Genomic DNA, 22,092 nt, shown 5'->3' on the forward strand with positions numbered 1-22,092 from the left:
TGTTGTGGGCTTGCTGTTTATCACCTTTATTATGTTGAACTTTGTGACCTGTACCCCTATATTCTGCAAGCCTTTTGCTTTATCACAAAGACAGAGGTATTTGATTTGTAAAAGACATCTTCTGGCTTCTGTCATTCAGTCTATTTTTGTGATGGATTATAATAATCGTTTACATATGTGAACCATCAGTACATATCTGGGATAAAGTTGACTTAATCATGAATGATCTTTTTTATGTAATCTTGAATTATATTAGGAAGTTATATGTTGACTAGTTGTATATATTCATAAGGGAGATTGGCCTATGTTCTAGTTGGTGTTTATATTCATATGATAAAACACTGTGAACAAAAGAAATTTGAAAAGGGTGAGTTTATTTCACCTTACACTTTATAGTACATCATGAAGGGAAGTCAGCAAAGGAACTCAAGACAAGAACAAAGAAGCAGAAGTTGAAGCAGAGACCATAGAGAAATGTGGCTTACTCCTCATGGCTTATTCAGCCTTTCTTACAGCACTCAGTCCAGAAATCCAGTGGTGGCACCTAAAACAATGACCTGGGAACTCCCATATTAAACATCAATCAAGAAAATGTATCACAGGCAATCTGATGGAGGTGTTTTCTCCATTTAAATTCTTCTTCCCAGTCTGGCTTTTGCCAAGTTAAGAAAAATTAACAGGGATAATTGACCCCTTGTCAACTTGACACACTAATACATTACTTTCAAAACATAATATTGTCTCTCTTTTTTATCACCACAATCTCGTATAGATATCAATATCACAATATAAACCAGCATAACTTTAAGTTTACCAGTCTTAAAATGTTCAGCGTCTTTAAACTATTCAAAGTCTCTAAACATTCAAAGTTTCTCTAAAACTTTTAAGTCTATTAACTGTGGGCTACTAAAATATAAAAATTAAGTAACAGACTTCTTGTTCCAAGAGCAACAAACCAGAGCCAAAAGAAATTATGAGAGGGGAGAGTTTATTTCACCTTACATCTTACAGTCTGTCATGAATGGAAGTCAGCAAAGGAACCAAGGCCATGGAGGAATCACAATCACTGACTTGCTTCTCATGGTTCACTCAGGTAACTTCCTTATAGCACCAAGGACCACCTATGCATAGATGGTACCTCCTGTGGGTTCCTCCCTTGTCAATTCTTAATAAAAGTTCACTTCTGACTTTCCTATTGTCCATCTGATGGAGGCATTTTCTCATTTGAGGTCCTACTTCCTAAATAATTCTAGCCTGTATCAAGTTGACAAAGACAAACAAACCAGAATATCTTATAGCTAACATTTATGGTAAGTATTTGATTTCAGGATCTGGGTAATACTGGCATCATATTAAGATTTTTTTTATTTTATAAAATAAGTTGGGAACATTTGGCATTAGTTCTTTTGAGGTATGGAAAACGTCTGTGTTGAATCCATCAGCCCTGAGTATTTTTTAAAGTCAGGAGATTTTTTTTACTTCTATCTCATTTATTCTTGTGGGTCTGTTTAAATTATTTGCCTCATTTGACTTAAATTTGATAGGTCAGATACATCTAGAAATTCATTCTTTCATTGTAAGTCTCCCAATTCAGTGTCCTTTTGATTCTCCATATTTCCTCACTTTTTAAGCTCTCCTTTTAATCTCTAATTTTGTTGGTTTAGGTTATTATTTTGTGATATCTATTTTTTGTTCAAGGCACATAGCAATATAAACTAATCTCTAATTTTGTTGGTTTAGGTTATTATTTTGTGATATCTATTTTTTGTTCAAGGCACATAGCAATATAAACTTTTATTTTATAACAGCCTTCATTGTGCCGCACTGATCTTGGAAGATTGTGCTTTCATATTTACTCTGTTCTTAAAATTGGTAAATTTATTTGTGATTTCATCCTTGACTCAGTTCCTTCCAGTAGCATGCTGTTTGTGTAATTTCTCTAGCTTATATCATTATTGACATCAAGTTTTATCCCACTGTGGTCAGAAAGTAGGATATTATTTTAATTTTCCTATATTTTTTGACTTGGATTCTTCCCTGATATGTCATCAATTTTATGGAAATTTCTATAGGCTATTGAGAATCATGTGTATTCTTTATTGTTAATGTCTAATGTTCTATAGCTGTTAGGTCCGTTTGATTTAAGATTTTATTTAACTACAATCTTTATCTGTTCATTTTTAACCATATGATCTGCCTATTGGTGAGAGTGGGGTACTGAAGTCATACACAATCACTGTGTTGGGATTAATCTGTATTCTCAGATATAACAGTATTTCTTTTACAAAATGGGTAAAACCGTTTTGTTGTATATAAGTTTAGAATTTTAACATCTTCTCAGGATATTGTTCCTATAATTACTATAAAGTAACACTCTATCTGTTTTGACTAATTTGAGTTTGAGACTATTTTATTAGATATTAGGATAGCTATGTCAGGTTTTTTCTTACTTCTATTTCTATCGAGTATCTATTTTGAGAATTAAGTACAAAAGTACATTAATGCTGAGTTATTACAAATGATGTATATTAATAACTGCCATTTTTTGTTTATGTGTGTTTTCTTTTTACTACCTGTTTTGAAAGTCTATTTATTCCATGTGGCCTCTTGGATGTGTTCATACTTGTCTTCAGTGTCCTCTGTAGATCTAGTGATCATTAGTATGTCATGGCATGAAATGTTGTTTTTCTATGTCCTTCAATCTTAGTAGATAGTTTTGCTGAGTATAATATTATAGGGTGACATTCTTTTTTATTTAAAATTTGGGATATATATTTACAGGCCCTTCTGTCTTTCAAAGTTTCTGTCAAAAAAGCAGGTGTTACTCTCTCATGGACCTGCCCTTATAAGCGATATGAGCTTTTTCTTTCAAATTTTAGTCCCCTTTCTTTATTCTGTGTTTTTACTATTTTATTTATCATATACTTGGGAAAGCATATTTTTGGACCTGTCTATTTGGAGTTCTGGGTGGACATTTTTCTTTTGTTTTTTTTTTTTTTTCTTTACTTAAAATTTATTTTTCATTTTCATACCATCCCCAGTTTCCCTGCCCTTTTCTTTTCCTGTTCCCTCACCTCCCCCCTTCCCACCCCCACCCACTCCTCAGTGGAGGTAAGGTCTTCCTTAGGGAGTCAACAAAGTCTGGCATGCCAAGCTGAGACAGAACCAAGCCCCTTCCCCCATATCGAAGCTGAGCAAGGTATCCCACCATAGGGGATGGTCTCCAAAAAGCCAGTTAATGTACTCAGGATAGGTTCCAGTCCCACTGTCAGCCCCTCCCCTTAAACAGATCAAGCCACATAACTGTTACCCACATTCACAGGGCCTAGCTCCATCCCATGCAGGCTCTCCAGCTGTCAGTCCATAATCCCTGAGATCCAACTAGTTCAGATCAGTTGTCTCTGCAGTTTTCCCCATCATGGTCTTGACCTCCCTTGCTCCTTCCTCCCTTGATCCTTCCTCCTTGTCTTCAACTGAACTCAAGGAGCTCAGGCTAGTGTTTGGCTGTGAGACATTGCATCTGCTTCCATCAGTACCTGAATGTAGTTTCTATGATGATAATTAGGATAGTCACTAACCAGGTTATATGGGAAGGCCAGTCCAGGCACCCTCTCCAGTATGACTAAGAGTGTGAGCTGAGGTCACCCTTGCAGATTTGTGGAAATTTCCCTAACACCAGGTTTCACCATAAGCCCATAATGGCTCCCTCTATCAGGATAACTTTCATTGTTCTCCCCTCATCCTCCAGCCCCCCCCCAAATTCTTCTTCTTGATTCCTCATGATCAACTCTCCACTCCGCTCCCTTCCTATCCTCTCCCTTTCTACCCCATCCCTCCCTTTCAAATCTGACATACTATCTTAACCTGTCAGAATGGATAAGATAAAAAACACTGATGCTACCTTATGCCAGAAAGGATGTGGAGTAAGGGGGAACACTTCTCCATTGCTGGTGGGAGTGCAAACTTGTAGTAACTTTGAAACTCTGCATGGCAGTTTTTCAGAAAATTGGGAATCAATCTATCAAAAATCCCACCAGTGGCCCCTTTGGGCATACACCCAAAAGATGCACACTCATACCACAAGAACATTTACTCAACTATGTAAATAGCAGCATTATTCTTAATAGCCAGAATCTGAAATCCTAGATGCCCCTCAGCTGAAGAATGGATAAAGAAAAATGGGATACATTTATACAATGAGTATTACACTGTGGTTAGAAAAAAAACAGTGACATCTTGAAATTTGCAGGCAAATGGATGGAACTGGTAAAACAAAAAAGAATTCTGAGTGAGGTACCCCAGACCCAGAAAGACAAACATGGGATGTACTCACTCATAAGTGGATATTAGATGCAAAGCAAAGGATAACCAGGCTACAATCCACAACCCTAACAAAGCTAGGTAAAAAGGAGGAACATATACATGGAGGATCCCAGGAGGGAGACATAGTTAAGTTTTCCTGAGTAAAATGAAAGGGGAGAGTAGAAGGGAGGAGATAGGGGCTGGGAACATGAGGGATCAAGAAGAAGAAGGATTTGGGAAAAGGACAGAGAAGGAGAGCAAGGAAATAATTATCTTGATAGATGGAGCCATTATGGGATTAACAAGTAACCTGGCACTAGGGAAATTCTCAGGAGTACACAAGGATGACGCCAGATAAAACTCTAAGCAATATTGGAATGGATGACTGAATTGGCCTCCCCTGTAATCAGATTAATGACTACTATTATTGGCATCATAGAGCCTTCATCCAGAAACTGATGGAAGTAGAAGCAGAGATGCACAACTAACAATTGGGCTGGAGTCTACTCAAAGAAAGGGAGGAGCAAAGGGGTCAAGACCAGAATGGGGAAACCCACAGAAACAGCTGACCCAAACTAGAAGGAACTCACTGACTCTGGGCTGACAGCTGGGGAACCAGTATAGGACCCTGAACTAGGCCTCCTGACTACAGGTGACAGTGAGTGGCTTGGGCAGTTTGGAACCCATTTGCTATGGAGAGATACCTTGCTCAGGACCCAGTGGGGAGGCCCTTGGACCTGCCTCAAAGTGGTAATGGGACAGAATTCTTTGACTCCACATGAGACACCTTACACTTGCTGAGGAGCTAAATGGGATGAGAGGATGGTTGTGGGATCTGGAAAAGGGGAGAGAAGTGGAACTGGGAGTGGTATGTAAAAAACAAATACATTTCCAACATCCAAAAAAAGAACTCAAGATTCAAAGGTTGATGTGGAATTCTGCTCCTCAGAGAGGCTGAATAAAAAGTAGCTCACCTCCTCTCCTCACACCTGTGCTTCTCCTCAACTCTCCTTAAAAACCCGTCTACACCTGGCTCCTCCCTACAACTTCCTGTCAGCTATTTGCCTTACCTGGGTCTAGTATTGATCTTTCTGTATGATCCCAGATTTAGCTTTCTAATATTTTGCTCAGGTGTTACCCTTGCCTATGATCATAAGAATTAGTCTGTAGTTTACTCTGGGTGCTATCTTTATCTTGCTTTCTTAATGGAGCAACATTATTATTATTATTAACGGAATTTGGAAGTTGCTCTTATTCTTTCTATAAGCTGTTTTTGAAAGATTGATATTACATCTTTAAACACTTCATAGAAATTCCTAGTAAAACCAAATGGTCCTGGGATACTGTTTGACTTTCAGTTTCTTTGCTTGTTAGAGACCAATTTTGAGTGTTTTTAATTTATTTTTACTACGTGTACGTAATTTGTGTCTATATAATAATTTCTGGATTAGGTGATTAAAATTTCCATATATTTGGATAAATCCACACCTTTATAAATGCTTAGGGAACAGAGAAGAACAAATGTAATGTAGCAGAGATTAAGCCAGAGAAATACTGTTGTTATTTGGAAGAAGTTTTCTTTAGCTGGAAGTAATTTTCCATTCCTGATATTTGTGAGCTAGCTTTTTTTCAACTGGAATGTCACAAGCCTTTTTGCTCTGGATTATTAAAAGTTATTGATGATTTGGAGCCAAAGATGACCTTTTTTGTTTTCCAAGAAAATGTTTGATAACCCATTGTTGTAAGTTTTCTACAAAATATAAAATCCCTTAGATTTCTAAGTACTTTGGGCACAGTGAAAATTATAAGAGATGAAGTAACATTGTTTGTCAGCTGTTGTTACTCAAGTTCCCCATGGTATGATTTGATGGAAGGATTTTGCTTTAAAGAATTTTTTCCCTATCAAGTTACCCCTAGTATCATGTATCTTTGAGTTTTCTTGACTTTTAAAATCATAAATGCAAGGGAATTACTTATTCACTCTATATTATAGACCATTTTTTAATCTCCTCATCTTGGAAGATTTCTCATTTGTCAGTAGCCATTTTTCTCACAGTTCAGTTGTTATCAACATTTCAGGGAGATTTATCAATAATATTTTTATTTAGTCTTTTTAAGACAAAATAATAATCATATAATCTTTATGGAGTACAATATGATTATATGCATACATCAAGTCAAACTAGTAAGAATTTAATTCTCATCAAACTTGAATCATTTTTATGTCTTGGAAACACTGGAACTTATCCTTTATAGTAAGTTTGAATTCTAATGTAGATGTTTATAGATAATAGCTAGGCTACTATGGTATTAAAAACACGACACACACACACACACACACACACATACACACACACATATATATATTATATACATATAATTTTTATTTAAATTTGAAACAATCTTGTTTTACATATCAATCCCAGTTCCTGTACCCTCCTGTCTTCCCCTGTTCCCACAGCCAAACCCCATCCCATCCCCTTTTTATTCCCCAGGGAGGATGAGGCCTTCCATGAGGAATCTTCAAAGTCTGTCATATCATTTGGAGCAGGGCATATTAAGGAACTCAGATATATGTGAGAGTAATACAGTATCTTCACTCCAAGTACCCTATGGTTACAGTACCCATGTCCCCAATAAGCTCTGATGAAAGGACAGAAAAGTCTAGGAATACACTCAACATACCAATACTATCTCACAAAATTTCAAATGACATTATCCTGGTCACATCTGTTAGCCACTTCTTCCGATTGTTTAACAGATCATAATTTACTCAGTTATAGACTAAAACAGCAATAGGACACAAAACAAAATCAAACCTGTTTGTCTTATTGTAGTTAAGAAGAAATACTTTTGTCCTTTAATACCAGGATTTAGGATACTGAGGCAGAAGGACTGTGAATTTGATACCAGCCTAAGCTTCATGGTGATACTATACATCCCAAATATTTTTAATTTTTAAAAAAGGAAAAAGTATCAATGTATTTAATGAGGGCTAATTTAATATTTTTGAGTTTTTGATGAATAATATATCATAAATTTCACAACCTTATTCATGTGTCAATCTTGGCTCTTTCTAACTTTCATTCCTTTTCAAACACATCATGCTTTCTGCCTGGAACGCCCTTCAATGCTTTGTTTACTTAGAAAAAAGTCTGTTTTTATTAAGAATATTCTTTCTGTGAAATAAAGTTTCTATGAAATTTTTTATCTTAGGATTTTAAGATTTGTTAGTTGTTAGAATTTCTTTTTGCAGATTATTATCCTGCCATTTTATCTTATGATGTATTGTGTAACAACAGCTACCATTTTGCTGGGGTTTTTTAAATATCTTTTATTTGGTCCTATCAAAATTTGATCATCTACGTTGCCATATTTGCATATCTCAATAAATATTTACTGAATGCTTATTGCTTGCAAATAGTATTGCATTTAAATTTTGTAACAGATCAATGTGTTGTCTCCATTACACAGAAGGCTAGATTCACATCTAAAGAAGTACTTTCTAGCAAGTTGCAACTAGCAAGAGTCAGAAAAGGACCAGAACAAAATCCTACCAAGCTACCATACTCCACTTATTACTGACTATAGTATTCTGACCCTTCTCTCTTTTTGTATTTTTAATTGATTCTTCTCTGAGTGTATTACCAATCCTCACAAGCATTTATAGAGGTTCCCTAGAATAAGAAAATAATGTTAGGTTCTCAATGTTTTTGGGCCATTGTGACATAGCTTCTTAGGGGAACATTATGCAACACAATCCTTGGGGAAAGCATGCAAACATGGAGAAATAAAACAGAAATAAATGTGGGATGCAGGCTCTTAACTCACTCTCCCAGTCATTAGTGCATATATTCTTAGTGGAAATGACAGTGGCTTGTAATGCAGGTAATATCTTTTAGTTTATCTTGATGCTGTCATACAGTTCAACATTACTTTAATAGTTCTGAACTTAGGCTTCTCTTTCTGAATTCTCTACTCCCTCTACTCTCTTCCTCTCTTCCTTCCTTTCTTTTGTTTCTTTAACTTTTTCTCTTCCCTGTCCTCTTTCTTCTCATCATTCTTCCCCTCCCTTTCTTCCTTTTGTGTCTTCCTCTTTCCCACTCTCCCCTGTCTCCAATTTTAATCTAGTCAAAAAGTATAGAGGAGTTTTATGAGTGGTGAGGTACACTGGAATCATCTTGGTTAATGGCTTTAGGAAATCAACTCAGAACAACACTCCAGAATGAAAGTACAAAGAGGATGTGAGTCTGACCTGCATATTCAATTTTAGGTGGTTTTATACTTTTAAATTCCATAGGAAAATACTGAAAATTTTGATTAAATCTCCTTATCAAGAAGCACCTGATAAGGTAAGTAAATAACATTAAATGCATACCTAAGTGTTATACAATGAAAGATCTCAGTTGTTACTTCAGCTTTAATCAGCTTTTCTTGAGTACCTCATGATTCCAAGAGAATGGTGACCTTGCTAACGATTTAACCATTGACTGTCATTTTCTAGAAACTTCACATGTCTTCTTTTAATTGTCACAGATCTGCAAAGGAGCATTTATACACTTCATTTTTAAAGGAAGACAGAGAATCAGAAAAGCTATGCTGTTAACTCCAGTTGTAATATTTGACAGTCCTAGGAAGGATTTCTGGGATTTACAAGCCCACCCTTCTGACTCCTAGGCTTTGTACTCCTAGCACATCATGCTGTTTTCCTAAGTTACAAATACCAAGGAAAGCTAATAGCATTGCCATGTGTGCCTGTTAGTTTCTTAGTATCTAGGCTGTATATTCTTTTATCAGGTGACTACATTCCTGCTGAGGATCAGAGGAAATTACTGACTTTGCCCAGGCCTAAGTCACAAGACATAAGCAATGACCTGGGCATTCGTGCTTCATCCAAAGCGCTCATATTCTCATATATTTGTAGTAGGTCGCCTTCATCTGTGCTTATATTATCTCCTACTAGAATACAAGCATTTAAAAGGCAGGAAACTAATAGTCTCTCTTTTTTCTGATACAGACATTATTCACCTTCAACAAGCTTGTTTTAACTCATTAATTGAGATTTGAAATCAAAATAAAATTTTTTGAACCTTTAAAAAGAGTAGATTAACATAAAGTATCTTGGGGTAATGATTACCAAACAAGTGAAAGACCTATATAATAAGAACTTTGTGGCTCTAAGAAAGAAATTCAAGAAGAAAGGGGAAAATGGAAAGATCTCCAATGCTCTTCAATAGGTAGGATAAATATAGTAAAAATGGGAATCTTCCAAAAGCAATCTACAGAGTCAATGCAATTCCCATTAAAATCCCACTAAAATTCTGCATTAACCTTAAAAGGATAATAATCAACTATATATGAAAATACAAAAGACACAGGATAGCCAAAATAGCCCTGTACAATAAAAGAACTTGAGCAGACATCACCATTCCTGACTTTAAGCTCTACTACAGAGATATAGTTCTGAAAACAGCCTGGTATTGGTATAAAAGAAGACAGGTAGACCAATGGAATTGAATTGAAAATCCTGATATTAACCCTCACACCTATGAACACCTGATTTTTGACAAAACAGCTAAAATTATACAATGGTGCAAGGGCAGCATCTTCAACAAATGGTGCTGGCACAACTGGATGATGGTATGTAGAAGACTACAAATAGACTCCAGTCTGTATCCATGCACAAAACTCAAGTCCAAATGGATGAAAGACCTCAACATCAATCCAGCCACACTGAACCTAATAAAAGAGAAAGTAGGAGGTACCCTTGAACAAATTCGTATGGGAGATCGCTTCCTGGACATAACTCCAGGGGCACAGACACTGAGAGCAACAATTAATAAATGGGACCTCTTCAAACTTAGAAGCTTCTGTAAGGCAAAGGACACAGTAGACAAGACCAAGCGGCAGCCCACAGACTGGGAAAAGATTTTCACCAATCCTACATTCGAAAAAGGGCTGATCTCCAAAATATACAAAGAACTTAAGAAACTAGTCCACAAAACACCAAATAACACTATTAAAACATGGGGTACAGAACTAAAGAGTGAACTCTCAATAGAGGAAGTCAAAAAGGCTGAAAGACACTTAAAGTGTTCCACAACCTTAGCTATCAGGGAAATGAAAATCAAAACAACTTTGAGATACCATCTTACTCTTGCCAGAATGGCTAAAATTAGAAACACCAATGACAACTTATGCTGGAGATGATGTGCAGAAAGGGGAACACTCCTCCACTGCTGGTGGGAGTGTAAACTCATACAGCCATTTTGGAGATCAGTATGGCAGTTGCTCAGGAAAATAGGAATTAGTTTACCACATGACCCATCAATCCCCCACTTAGGCATATACTCAAATGATCCACATCTACGCAACAAAGTCATGTGCTCAACTATGTTCATAGCAAGAACCTGGAAGCAACCTAGATGCCCCTAACTGAAGAATGGATAAAGAAGATGTGGCACATCTACACAATGGAATACTACTCTGCAGAAAAAAATAATGGAATCTTAAAATTTGCAGGCAAGTGAATTGCACTTGAAGAAAACATCCTGAATGAGGTAACCCAGTCACAAAAGGAGGAACATGGTATGTACTTGCTCATACACGGATTTTAGACATAGAGCAAAGGATCACCAACCTATAATTCACACCATCAGAGGAACTAGGATACAAGGTGTATTCTAAGAGATTCATATAAAGTCCCTCACAGGAGGGGGGAAGAGACAAATCCCCTAGAGCACAAAGGAAGTGGGGGGTGCAGTGAATGGAAAGAGAAGTAGGAGAAAGAGAAGGGGAAGAGAGGAAAACACGTGCGACTAGGAAGATTGAGTCAGGGTAGGAATATAAGACAGGAGAGAGAGAGAGAGCAAAAGAGAGAGAGAACATAAAAGTAGAAACCATTATTGGTTTGAAGAGAAAACTAAACCTAAAGAAATTTCTAGAGGCCTACAAGACTGCCTCCAACTAACAATTTAAGCAACAGTGGAAAGGCTACCATAAATGCCCTTCCTGGATAGTGAGATCAACATTTAACTTATCTACCAACATGGATCTCTTATCTAGTACCTATTGGAAACAGAAGCAAACACCCATACCTAAACACTGAGTCGAACTAGAATCCAGATGCAGATGGAGAAGACAAGACCAGGTTGCAGAAACACATAGAGACAGCTGACCTGAACAAGGAGGAGCTAACGGCCCCCAGACTGATAGCTGGGAATCCAGCATGGGACTGACTCAGGCCCCTCTGAATATGGGTCTCAGCCAGAAGGACTGAGCAGTCTAAGGGACCTCAGACAGTGGAACCAGGATGTATTCCTGGTGCACAAAAGGACCTTAGGGACACATCCCCCATGGAAGGATACTGCCTTAACCTAGAGACAGGAAAGAAGTCCTAGTCCCTACTTCAAATGACTTGACAGATCTACGTGACCCTACCTGGATGGCATTGCCCTACCTGTGGAATTGGGGTGGGGGGATGGGAGGGGAGGGTGGTCAGGGTGCATGTGAGGGGGCAGATAGGATAAGAGGGAAGGAGGGAGGCAGGGAGAGGATACTGGGATCAATATGTAAAATAAAAAATAAATAAATTTAAAAAAGTGTAGATTACCTAAGTCCTCAGTGGTAAACAGACAACATAACTGCATTGAATGCAGACTATAGGTTCTAGGATATGCTGGGAACCACTTTTTTTTTTTTGTCACGAACATGTTACAGATTTTAATCTTTTTATTATGTGTATAGGTGTATCCACTGAATCTCAGAAAGAGGAACAGAAATTAACCCAAGATAGCACAGACATTTGTAACAAAACTGGGTATCTATGAAAGGTTATAAAGTAAAAAAATACCCCTGCAATTCCACATCATTTGAATTTGTCTCAAAGTGACCATTATTGTTCAATTACTTTATGTTTCTTCAGATGTTACTTACATTTATGAACATAAGCAAAAGCACAACAATTTTACTTACAGAATTAATATTTGTATATTTTCAAAATAATACAGTAGACCTTGGAGACTATTCCAAATTGTTATATATAAAATTGTCATACATGTGAAAAACATGTTCTGAGTCAAAGAACACATATGTATTTTTAATTTAAAATATTTTATTCAGTTATACTTCATGAAGATTGTAAGATTTTTTCAAAGAAAATTTAGATTTAATGAAATTGATAAATTATCATTACTGGCCGTTTTACTCAAAGATTATCTTAGACTTGAGGAAATATTCAATACAAAAGTTCTTTAAATGATTAATCTCTGCTGAACATTTAAAAGAGAATTCCATTGAAATGCATGTAGTAAATACACTCATGTCCAGAAACATATCAATTGTGTAGAACATGTGAAGGTGATAACATGTTTTTAAAGTGGTCCTAATATTATAAACAAATTCCAGAGGTTCAACTTTGGCAAAAGTGTAGTGAAAATAATACCAAAGGGTCAGACCCAGGGAGAAGGAAGTAAGGCAGAATCTCATTTATTTTTAAGCTAATATGTTAATAATCTAAACTTATTTGCCCCTCTTTATATGGGATCTACCTTTTGCTACAGCTCAGATTGTGTGTCAAGACCAATCTATACTATCGTACAAATTCAAGAGCTCTAATCTTGTACAAAAACCTAACTAGGACTCAACTGAATTTGAAGAACTTTTCAAAAAATTGTTCAACTGAGTGGTGACACAACTATAGGTTATGTTCCTATTATATCTACTGCAAGTCATTCTGAGAAGCGATGAGACTGATAAGAGAAGAAGTGGCTAAAGAATAAAATTTCATTTGGACAGGAGATAGAAATTTCGGTGACCTACTGAACATCATGGTTACCAGAATTAATAACTGTACACTTTCATGATTTAAAATACTAAAAGTATAGATTTTTAATAAGCTTGCTGCAAAAGAAATAGTCAGTGAATTCAATGGCTATGTTAACTAATTTGCTTTAATCATTTTATGTTATAGACATGTATCAAAACATCACATCATGCTCCACTAATAAATGACACATGCAATTATTTCTCAAAGTTTCAGGAAAATCAACCTGAGTAGATGAGATCTGGGGATTTACATTTTAAAATGGAAACTAGTCAAATACACTATTTGTTTTCATTTTTGTTGTTTTAACAAGCCAGTATATCTAATAACACATTTCTAAGTTACACAAAAGCAATTGATACCATCATTAATAACTGAAAAGTGGTTCTTTTATGAATATGCAATGACTCAATTAGTCTCCTAGTAGTAGACAATTAAATCTCACTCATCCTGTTAAAATAATGCTACAATCAACTTCTTTTTGCATATTAGTTATTCCTAGAAGGTAGATTTTTAGTACAAAATTATGTATGTTCTTAATTATTTAAAATATCCAACGAATATATTCCCTCACCAATACTTAGTATTTAATTGGATGTGTAATCTAGCATATAAAATGATATTTAATTTGTCTTTCTATTTGGGAATTTGACCAATCTTCATATATGTACTGGTTATTTTTATTTCTTCTTATATTTACCTACTCATTCTCTTTCCTATTTTTCTATTGAATTTTTTTTATCTTTTGTCAAACATACAGAGAACTAAAAATAAACAAGAAATCCAACATTTCACTTGATAAATTAACTGGTGAAATAGCCCCTGTTCTCAAAAGAGGAAATACACATGGTCAATTGACATATCAAAATTTTCTCCTTTACTAGCCTTTATTAAGAAAATAAAATCAAGTGCTTGCAGGGATTTAGACAAAAGAGAATACATATACAATGTAAGTTAAAATGTAAACTAGTCGAATAAGTATGGAAATCAGTATTGAGTTTCCTCAAAAAAAAAAAAAATCTACCTTATGAGCCAGCTATACTACCTCTGTTTAGTTAGCAAAAAAAAAAAAATTCTAAAAAATGTATAACAAATATGCAATTCAAGTTTATTGGAGCACATTCACAATAGGTAAGTTATGAAATTAATCTGGGTATCTCACAACATAAGTGCAGATAAAGAATATATCATATACACAATGGAAATTTTTAACATAAACAGTGAAGTTTTGTTATTTGTGCACCTGAAGACAACTGTGAATTACATCAGTCTCAGAAAAACAAATATCATTTTTTCTCATTTGTGGGTCCCAAAATGTATACTGTTACATAAAATGATTAACAAGTTATTCTGGAACCATATAGTGAATAATTTATAATTTATTCACTAAATTTGAATGTTATCTAGGCTATATATGTTGTGTGTTTTCTTGTTTCTTTTACAAGTTGACCTGTGCTGAAGCCAGTACCAAGTTATTACTATTGTCGTGTCTTAAAAATAATTTAAATTCCTGGTAGAGAATATCTTATTATTAATCTTTTTGAAAAATATATTAATATTATCACACAATATATTTCTCTAAACAGATTTTGGCAAAATTTTGTTTAGAAAGCTTTAAATTTACATACTTCACTGGGAGAGAACGGAAATCTCTAAAATATTGTATCTTCTTCTTGTAGACTACTACACATCTTTCAATTTATTTCAGACCTTCTCTTACATACCTCAATAATTTCTTTTATTTTGCCTTACAAGTTTCATATGAACACTCTCTATATGTAGTATGAAGAACTTCATTCTTCATTCTTCAGTTAATGGTGATGATAGGTCAACCCTTCATTTACATGAAACAATGACACTGATAGTGGTTAAGTCATCTACCTCATTCTTTTACTTGAAATGATGTGCTTTTTTTAAAGTGGAAAATATTTTAATTAGACATTGCTGTGAAATCAAACTTGGTGGAAACATAGTGGGTCTGGCAGAAAAGAACAGAAATAGGGAGGCTCTGGGAAAAATCTGCCATGTTACATGGTTGTAGTTCCTGCTGGGGCATGGAATAATATTCAAGATTTGTTATTAAAAAACAGAATATCACAAGAAAGAAATATAGAGCATCAGTCAGTCAATGGTTCCAGAGCCAACATGCATGCAATGTACTTCATATCAATGATATGACAGTGCTGAGTGTTACAAAACATTGAAATGAGTGTTGTCTTGCAGTTCTACAGTGTATCCTTATATGCTTTAACATGAGACAAAATGTGTTTTATCAATCATTTCATAATGACTTTTTGTAAGAACTCGATAATATATTGGTGATATAATTCTGCTATTGAAAGATAAACAGTATCAAAGAGTAAAGTTTAATGTTTAGTCTGTGATTAGCAGGAGCTGAATAGCTATTTGTATTATCTGTGCTAATTGTTCGGCCACCTAGACTACAACATGAAATTATATGATCTACTAAAACTAAATTGATACGAGCCCAGATCAAACTTACAAATTCCTCTATCAAATGAAAATACAGAAGCTGACAATAAACAAACTGGAAAATGATATCTGACATGATTAGAATGCTTTTCCTTCCCACTAAAATCATTCACAGAACATCTCCATTGTGTGCAGTTTTCAAATGTTATGCTGGCTCTGCCTTCAACTTGTTAGAACTTGGTGCATCTCCATATATTGTGTTCATTTCATAACTTAAAAACTAAGAATCCTACTAAAATATATTATTAAGAAGTTTTTAATGTCCTTAACAGGTTATATTTTGTGTTACTATCACTGACAGATCAGTGCTACAAAGAGACAGTAATCTATTTCCTGGAAGAAAGTGTCTCTTAACTAAGTCCAGAAATATTACAAGATGAATCATAATTCAAGAAAGTTTGGGGAAAACTTTTGCAAGTATGTTACAGATTTGTATGGAGAATTAAGCTTGATGTGACCAAATAGTATTTTAAATTATTTCTCATTCACTATATCCATAGTTCTAGAGAAAACCAAGGACGTAATGCCAAGGAAGTCAATAGTCCTGAAGAACATAGATGGTGAAAGACGACCTTTAACAAACAATCTACATCACATTAAAAATTATCCATTACTATAGAAATGATTTATTACTGGGATCCAAGGCTAGTTCAATACAAATAAATGAAGAAATACAACTCACCACATCAACAAAATGGAAAATAAAAATCATATGATCATTTCAGCAAAGATAGAAAAAGCATTTGATAAAATTTATCTTTTTGATTGTTTTTTTGGTTTTTGGGTATTTTTGTTGTTGTTTTTTGTTTATCTAGACAGGGATTCTCTGTATTACTTTGGAGCCTGTCCTGGAACTTGCTCTGTAGACCACGCTGGACTCGAACTCACAGAGATCCACCTGCTTCTGCCTCCCAAGTGCTGGGATTAAAGGCACGTGACACCAACTCCTGGCATCAGAATTTATCTCTTGATAAACACCCTGAATATACTAGATAATGTTCCTTTAGCAGAAATCAAAGGTCATTTATCATCCTATAATTAATATAATATTTGTGATTTAGAAAAAAAGACAAGGATGTACATTGCCTATTACTATTCAACATAACACTGGAAGGCATAATCTCTTTCATAATAATGATGCTTATTTTTGATAACATAGAGAGGGGAATATGGTAACTCTGTTACAAGTACTTTGCTGAAGATTATTGCTAAACTTGTAAACAAGCCAAATATATAGACATATCATTATTTGATATAGAACTCTGAATATTTCAGCCATACAGTGAAACAGAATAAATAATAAAGAATATACCTTTAAAAGACTATATTCTTCCATCTAGTTTTCTCACTAATAAACAATGTACAGAGTACTTGAGAATGTATTTTGAACTATTTTGGTGGTGACTTCTGCATGTATACATGTTAATCAAGTACCTAATATGTGTTAGGCTGGTACTAGAAGCAATGTAACAAAAGCAAAGTACTAAGTAAATCACATGTTTGGGACCACATCTGCCTTTGAATAACTCTTATTCTGAAATGAGGGAGGTTAGTTTCTCTGTACATCTATGAGGACTCAAGTTGTACATGGCTGTGTTTTTTTTTTTTTTTTTTTTTTTTTTTCCTTCTACTGATTTAAGAGGACTTCCGTTTGTAAGCTGTGATTTTAACACAAAGTGCGGGTTTTATTTCTGGCTTTTACAACTTCCAGATTTGAGACTGCCATCACTAGCAATGTAAAAACTGTTAGGGATCACATAAAAATAATATGTTTTTTAAAACATCTAATTAGCTAAAGTATGAATCTATGCATGATTACATTGTTTTCAAAAGCAGTAAACAGTTCTAATAATGGAAGTATTAGCAGGATCTGAATTGCTAATATCTACTAAAATGTCTATAAAAGTAAAGCAAAATATCACAGCATTAAACCACCTTCTTTTTTATTAAAAAAAAAAAAATTGTTCAGCCAGGCATTAGTGGTGCATGTCTCTAATCCCAGCACACTGAAGATCAGAGCCAGGCAGATCTCTGTGAGTTTGAGACCAGCCTGGTCTACAGACCAACTTCCAGGACAGACTCTGAAGCTACACAGAGAAATCCTGCTTTGAAAAACCTAAAAAAAAAAATCATTTTTCATACTAATCCCAGTTCCCCATTCCTCCTTTTTCCTGCTCCTTACCTCCCAATTCTATTCCCCCATACACACTCCTCCAAGTGGGTAAGGCCTTCTGGGGAAGTCAACAAAGTCTGTCATACCACGTTGAGACAGGACTAAGCTCCTCTCCCCATATCAAGGCTGAGCTAGGTGTCCCACCACAGGGAATGGGCTCCCAAAAGCCAGTTCATACCCCTGCAAGAGGTCCTGGTGCCACTGCCAGGGTTCACCCCTCACCGGAACAGATCAAATCACATAACTCACCCACATTCACAGGGTCTGGTTTGGTCCCATACTGTGGTTAAATTCTGTTTGGGGGCCATTGTCTCTCAATTTATAGTATGTTATTGCTCTTTTGCCTAGAAGTACTCAAAGAAAGAAGCTCTGGAGACACATTAACAGATCTACTATTGCATTTTTCTTCCAGGGAAGCAGAAGTATCTGTGTGCCAGCAGAAATGATTGCACCATTGATAAATTTCGGAGGAAAAATTGTCCATCTTGTCGACTCCGGAAATGCTATGAAGCAGGGATGACTCTGGGAGGTATGGATATTTTCTTCTTTTTTCTCCTTATCTTTCTTCTGCTCAGCTTCATCCTTTGTTTGTTTGTTTTAATAATTGCTTTAGACTGGTTTTTCCTCTGTATTGCTTCTAAGAGTACTGTATATGCAATAGATTCAGGCTGACTTTCTCATGTTGCCTTCTTTATTTGAACCCATGGCATTCACATCTTTGGAATCTGACATAAGACAGGGAGACATAAAGTAAGGATCAGAAACTAACAAAAGATGAATGAGGCTGTGCTTTTTCGATTCAATTCTTCAGGTGATATAATGATACTGGCCTGATGCTGTTCAATGGTAGGGATGCAAGAACCTAGTAATCCAAACTGTCACAGGTGCAGGTTGAGCATGGCACAGCCAAGCTCTGAACACCTGGGACTATCTCTTAGCTAAGTGCTGCATGCACTATAGAGACAGCCAACTGGAGTGGAAAGCAGCTTCTCTTTGGATCCTATGACTAAGGTACCAAACAGAGCCAATTTCCTATTCTGTGTCTCCCATAAATCAGCCGGGTTTTTAATCATTTCCTTTTCTTTAGAAATGCATTGATCATTTCCAAAAACATTTTTCCCAATGGCACAGTAGCTTCTTAGGAGATATAGCCCATTCAAGGTTGACCCTCTATCATAAGTCTCTGTGTCCCATGAGCTTATGTCTACCATGAGCTCTGTCGTCCTTCCAAAATGGCTTCATTCTACTTGATTGACATATATTTCCTCCCTCCTAATTCTTCCTATCTTCATCTTCCCTATGCCAGAATCCGCAATGCTGCCTGCTGCTTTAAATCAGATGATGTATCTTTTATGAGAAAAAGAAGCTCATTAGTCTACTTTGATTTAAAAATGGGACTCAAAGAAAAACAAATCTATTTCTGAGTGTCTAAAACTATAACCTTATAGTAGATTACTCGTACCAATTGGGAAAACCCAAAATAACTGGAATTCAGCCCACTTTTCTTCCATCTCAGGGCTAATTTAGAACAATTGTTATCTTTGGCATTCTATAAGGCACTTTTATGCCTACTCTGTCTGTATATCATTGTGGATAACTACATCCTCCCCTCTTCAAAGACCATAGTAGTTTTAAACAGACCATAATATTATAAGCAAAATTTTCAGGCTTGATCAACAGGAGCATCTCAAGTATTATGTAGTTTTCTTGGGTATCACACGCCGATGCCCCATGAGTTATTATCCAGGGAACCACATCAAATGAGATTTAATATTTAACAAAACCCAACCTTTTTTTTCTTGTTTGGTCTTTTCTAAGGATATCCTATAGTTGTGCTATCAATGGGGAAGTGCCACAAGAAAATAGGGGGTGCAGTAGAAAGAATTCCAGGAGAGGTGACAGGGGGAAGGACTGAAAGGAAAGATTTTACTACATGAATGTGCTAAGTACTAAGCAAGTCTTCTGATATACTCATATTGCGGTAAATAAGGATCAGGATAAACAAATAGGCCGAATAGATGTTTATTCAGGGAGAAATAACTTACAACCTAGACAGATGAACATCAGGAAATTCAACCCGATCCTCTCCTGTCCGAGTCATGCCAGAAAGAGAGAGCGCCTTCCTGGCCCCCTCCGACCTCCTTCCTCAGGTCACCTCCGCCCATCGCTCCACCCCCCAATGGGCGTGGTCAGTGCCACAGAAAGACTATCTCACTACACACTCACATCTCACTTATTTAACCTCTTGTGAATTGTTCATAATACACAGTGACTTAATTTACAGTATCAGTGTATAACACATTTTTTAATTAAAACAATGGTAAGATAAAGAACGCATCATTGCAGTGGTCTTTGTGAATACATTGGCAATATCCTCTCATTTTCACAAGATTTGGGTTTTGGTCACCTTCAAGAAGAATTTACATAACTGGTTCCTTTTCTGTATCACTCACAATACAATTATGTAATATATAATAAAGCAGCAGTTAAGAATGTTGTCTTGTGCAAGTTTCTTTTCCCTCCCAGATACTCTATTTTCCTGTATGAAACTGGGATGATCAGCATTACCAACAACCCTTCTGCTGTTAAAATTTTGTGATCTGATATCAAAAGCCAGAAAGAAAATATTTTAAGATTATCAACTTTTTTTCAATTGTCAGTCACCTGCTCATAGAAGTACTAATACAGAGACTGACTTACACAGTAATTTTACCTGCCCCCATCAACACCAATGTAAGGTATGTGCTAAAACAATACTCAACACCTGGACAGTTGAAAGAAAGAAAGGCAAGCAGATGGTTTGAATTCTTGGAGAATAAGGCACTCTACAGTTGATGTCTGCTTGCTCTCAACATCTTATGATGTTGTGTCAATAGTCTTCCATTTGAGGATGACAGGAACTCTTAAATTAAGAAACTCATAACAAATATAGCCTTTCCTTCATGTGTTCATGCTTACTTTCCTATGCTCTTGCTTCTTTCCTTAGAAACTATTGGTATTTATGAAATAGTCCCACAGGTGAAGAGTTTTCAGATGACCCTTCAGGCTCTTAAATGCCCATCAATGGAAAGATATATGCTTTTCTTTGTTCTTGATTAATGTCTGGCTGCTTTTGTAAAACATATATCAAAAATTGCTTTAAAAAGAATTAGTTAAAGAATTTAAATATCTTGCCCATTTGTCCTTTTTAAGAAAACACTTAACTGTCTGGATAAGGATAATGCCTCCAGTTAATTGGTGGTGACTTTTATATAGTTTGTAATTCAAAACAATGCACAGGCATCTCACACTTTGTTTTGTACTTTACAAGAAATGCTTCCAGTTTCCAAAATGGAATCAGGAAGAAAGAACCAGCCTTTCTGCCATCTGTTTTCCTGAGCCCTTCCTTTGCTCACATTCCATTTGTCCTATTGTTGCCTTGGGCAACTATTATTTCTTTTTGTGTTCTGAGACCCTTAAATTCTCAGTATGTAGTAAATAGCATGGAACCAAGTATCCCTTTCCCTGAACCAGGCCATACTGTAGACTGTACAGGAATTTCAGGTAGCAGCTACCACCCACAAAAAGGAAGAACCATGGGGATCCAGAGCATGTGAGTCTTGATAACATGTACATTTATTTAAAAGATTATTTGAGCCTGTTATCCCAGTGTTTGTAAGGCTGAGAAAGGAAACATAACTTCACGGCTAGAAGGGCTGCATAGTAAAAATCCAGGCCAGCTAGAACTATAGTGTGGGTTAATCTCAATAAACAAGTAAACAAAAAGATTGAGAAGTTTCTTTACTTCTAGGAGGTTGAACTTCTCCTATAAGGATAAAATCTTCACATGTATGCAAGTTTTAAAAATATCTATGAGTTCTGTGGTTAGGAAAATATTTAATGGAGCCCTGGCAAAAGTCTGATGCCATGATAAACAGTAATTTCCAATGTTCAAGATAGTCCTTTAACAGCTACCTCACCATTCATCATCTCCAAGAGGAATACAACATTGCTCCTTCCATATTAGATATCCTAGATGCAAGAAAGGAATTGCAATGCTGAAATACAATTTATGTCATGGTTCTTTATGTATTTTTAAAAGGTTCATTCATGTGACTTCATCTCTCTCTACACTCACTCCTTTATATCTACATTTAATGAGTACCCATTGAGTGCTAAATATGTACCAGACTCTGTACTGAAAATCTGTGGTAGACAAGCCTAATATTAGAGATTTGAATGTATGTTTTAAAATTTATATAGGGAAAGGAGGTGGCTGTGTGGTAAAGGCAATTGCTTCCCAACCTTAAAACCCATATTT

The 22,092-nt window shown here is 35.8% G+C and overlaps 1 protein-coding gene across 2 annotated transcripts in view; it reads left to right on the forward strand.

Moving 5' to 3' along the window:
• The window catches only part of Ar (androgen receptor), a 176,431-nt gene that overhangs the window by 128,113 nt on the left and 26,226 nt on the right, over window positions 1-22,092 (forward strand). For both annotated transcript variants that reach the window (XM_051178490.1, XM_051178492.1), the window contains exon 3: window positions 18,205-18,321. In XM_051178490.1, the coding sequence (XP_051034447.1) occupies window positions 18,205-18,321 (117 nt within the window). The remainder of the gene's footprint in view (window positions 1-18,204; window positions 18,322-22,092) is intronic.

This window comes from Phodopus roborovskii, unplaced genomic scaffold (genome assembly GCF_943737965.1).
Source record: "Phodopus roborovskii unplaced genomic scaffold, PHOROB, whole genome shotgun sequence".
Classification (NCBI taxonomy): domain Eukaryota; kingdom Metazoa; phylum Chordata; class Mammalia; order Rodentia; family Cricetidae; genus Phodopus; species Phodopus roborovskii.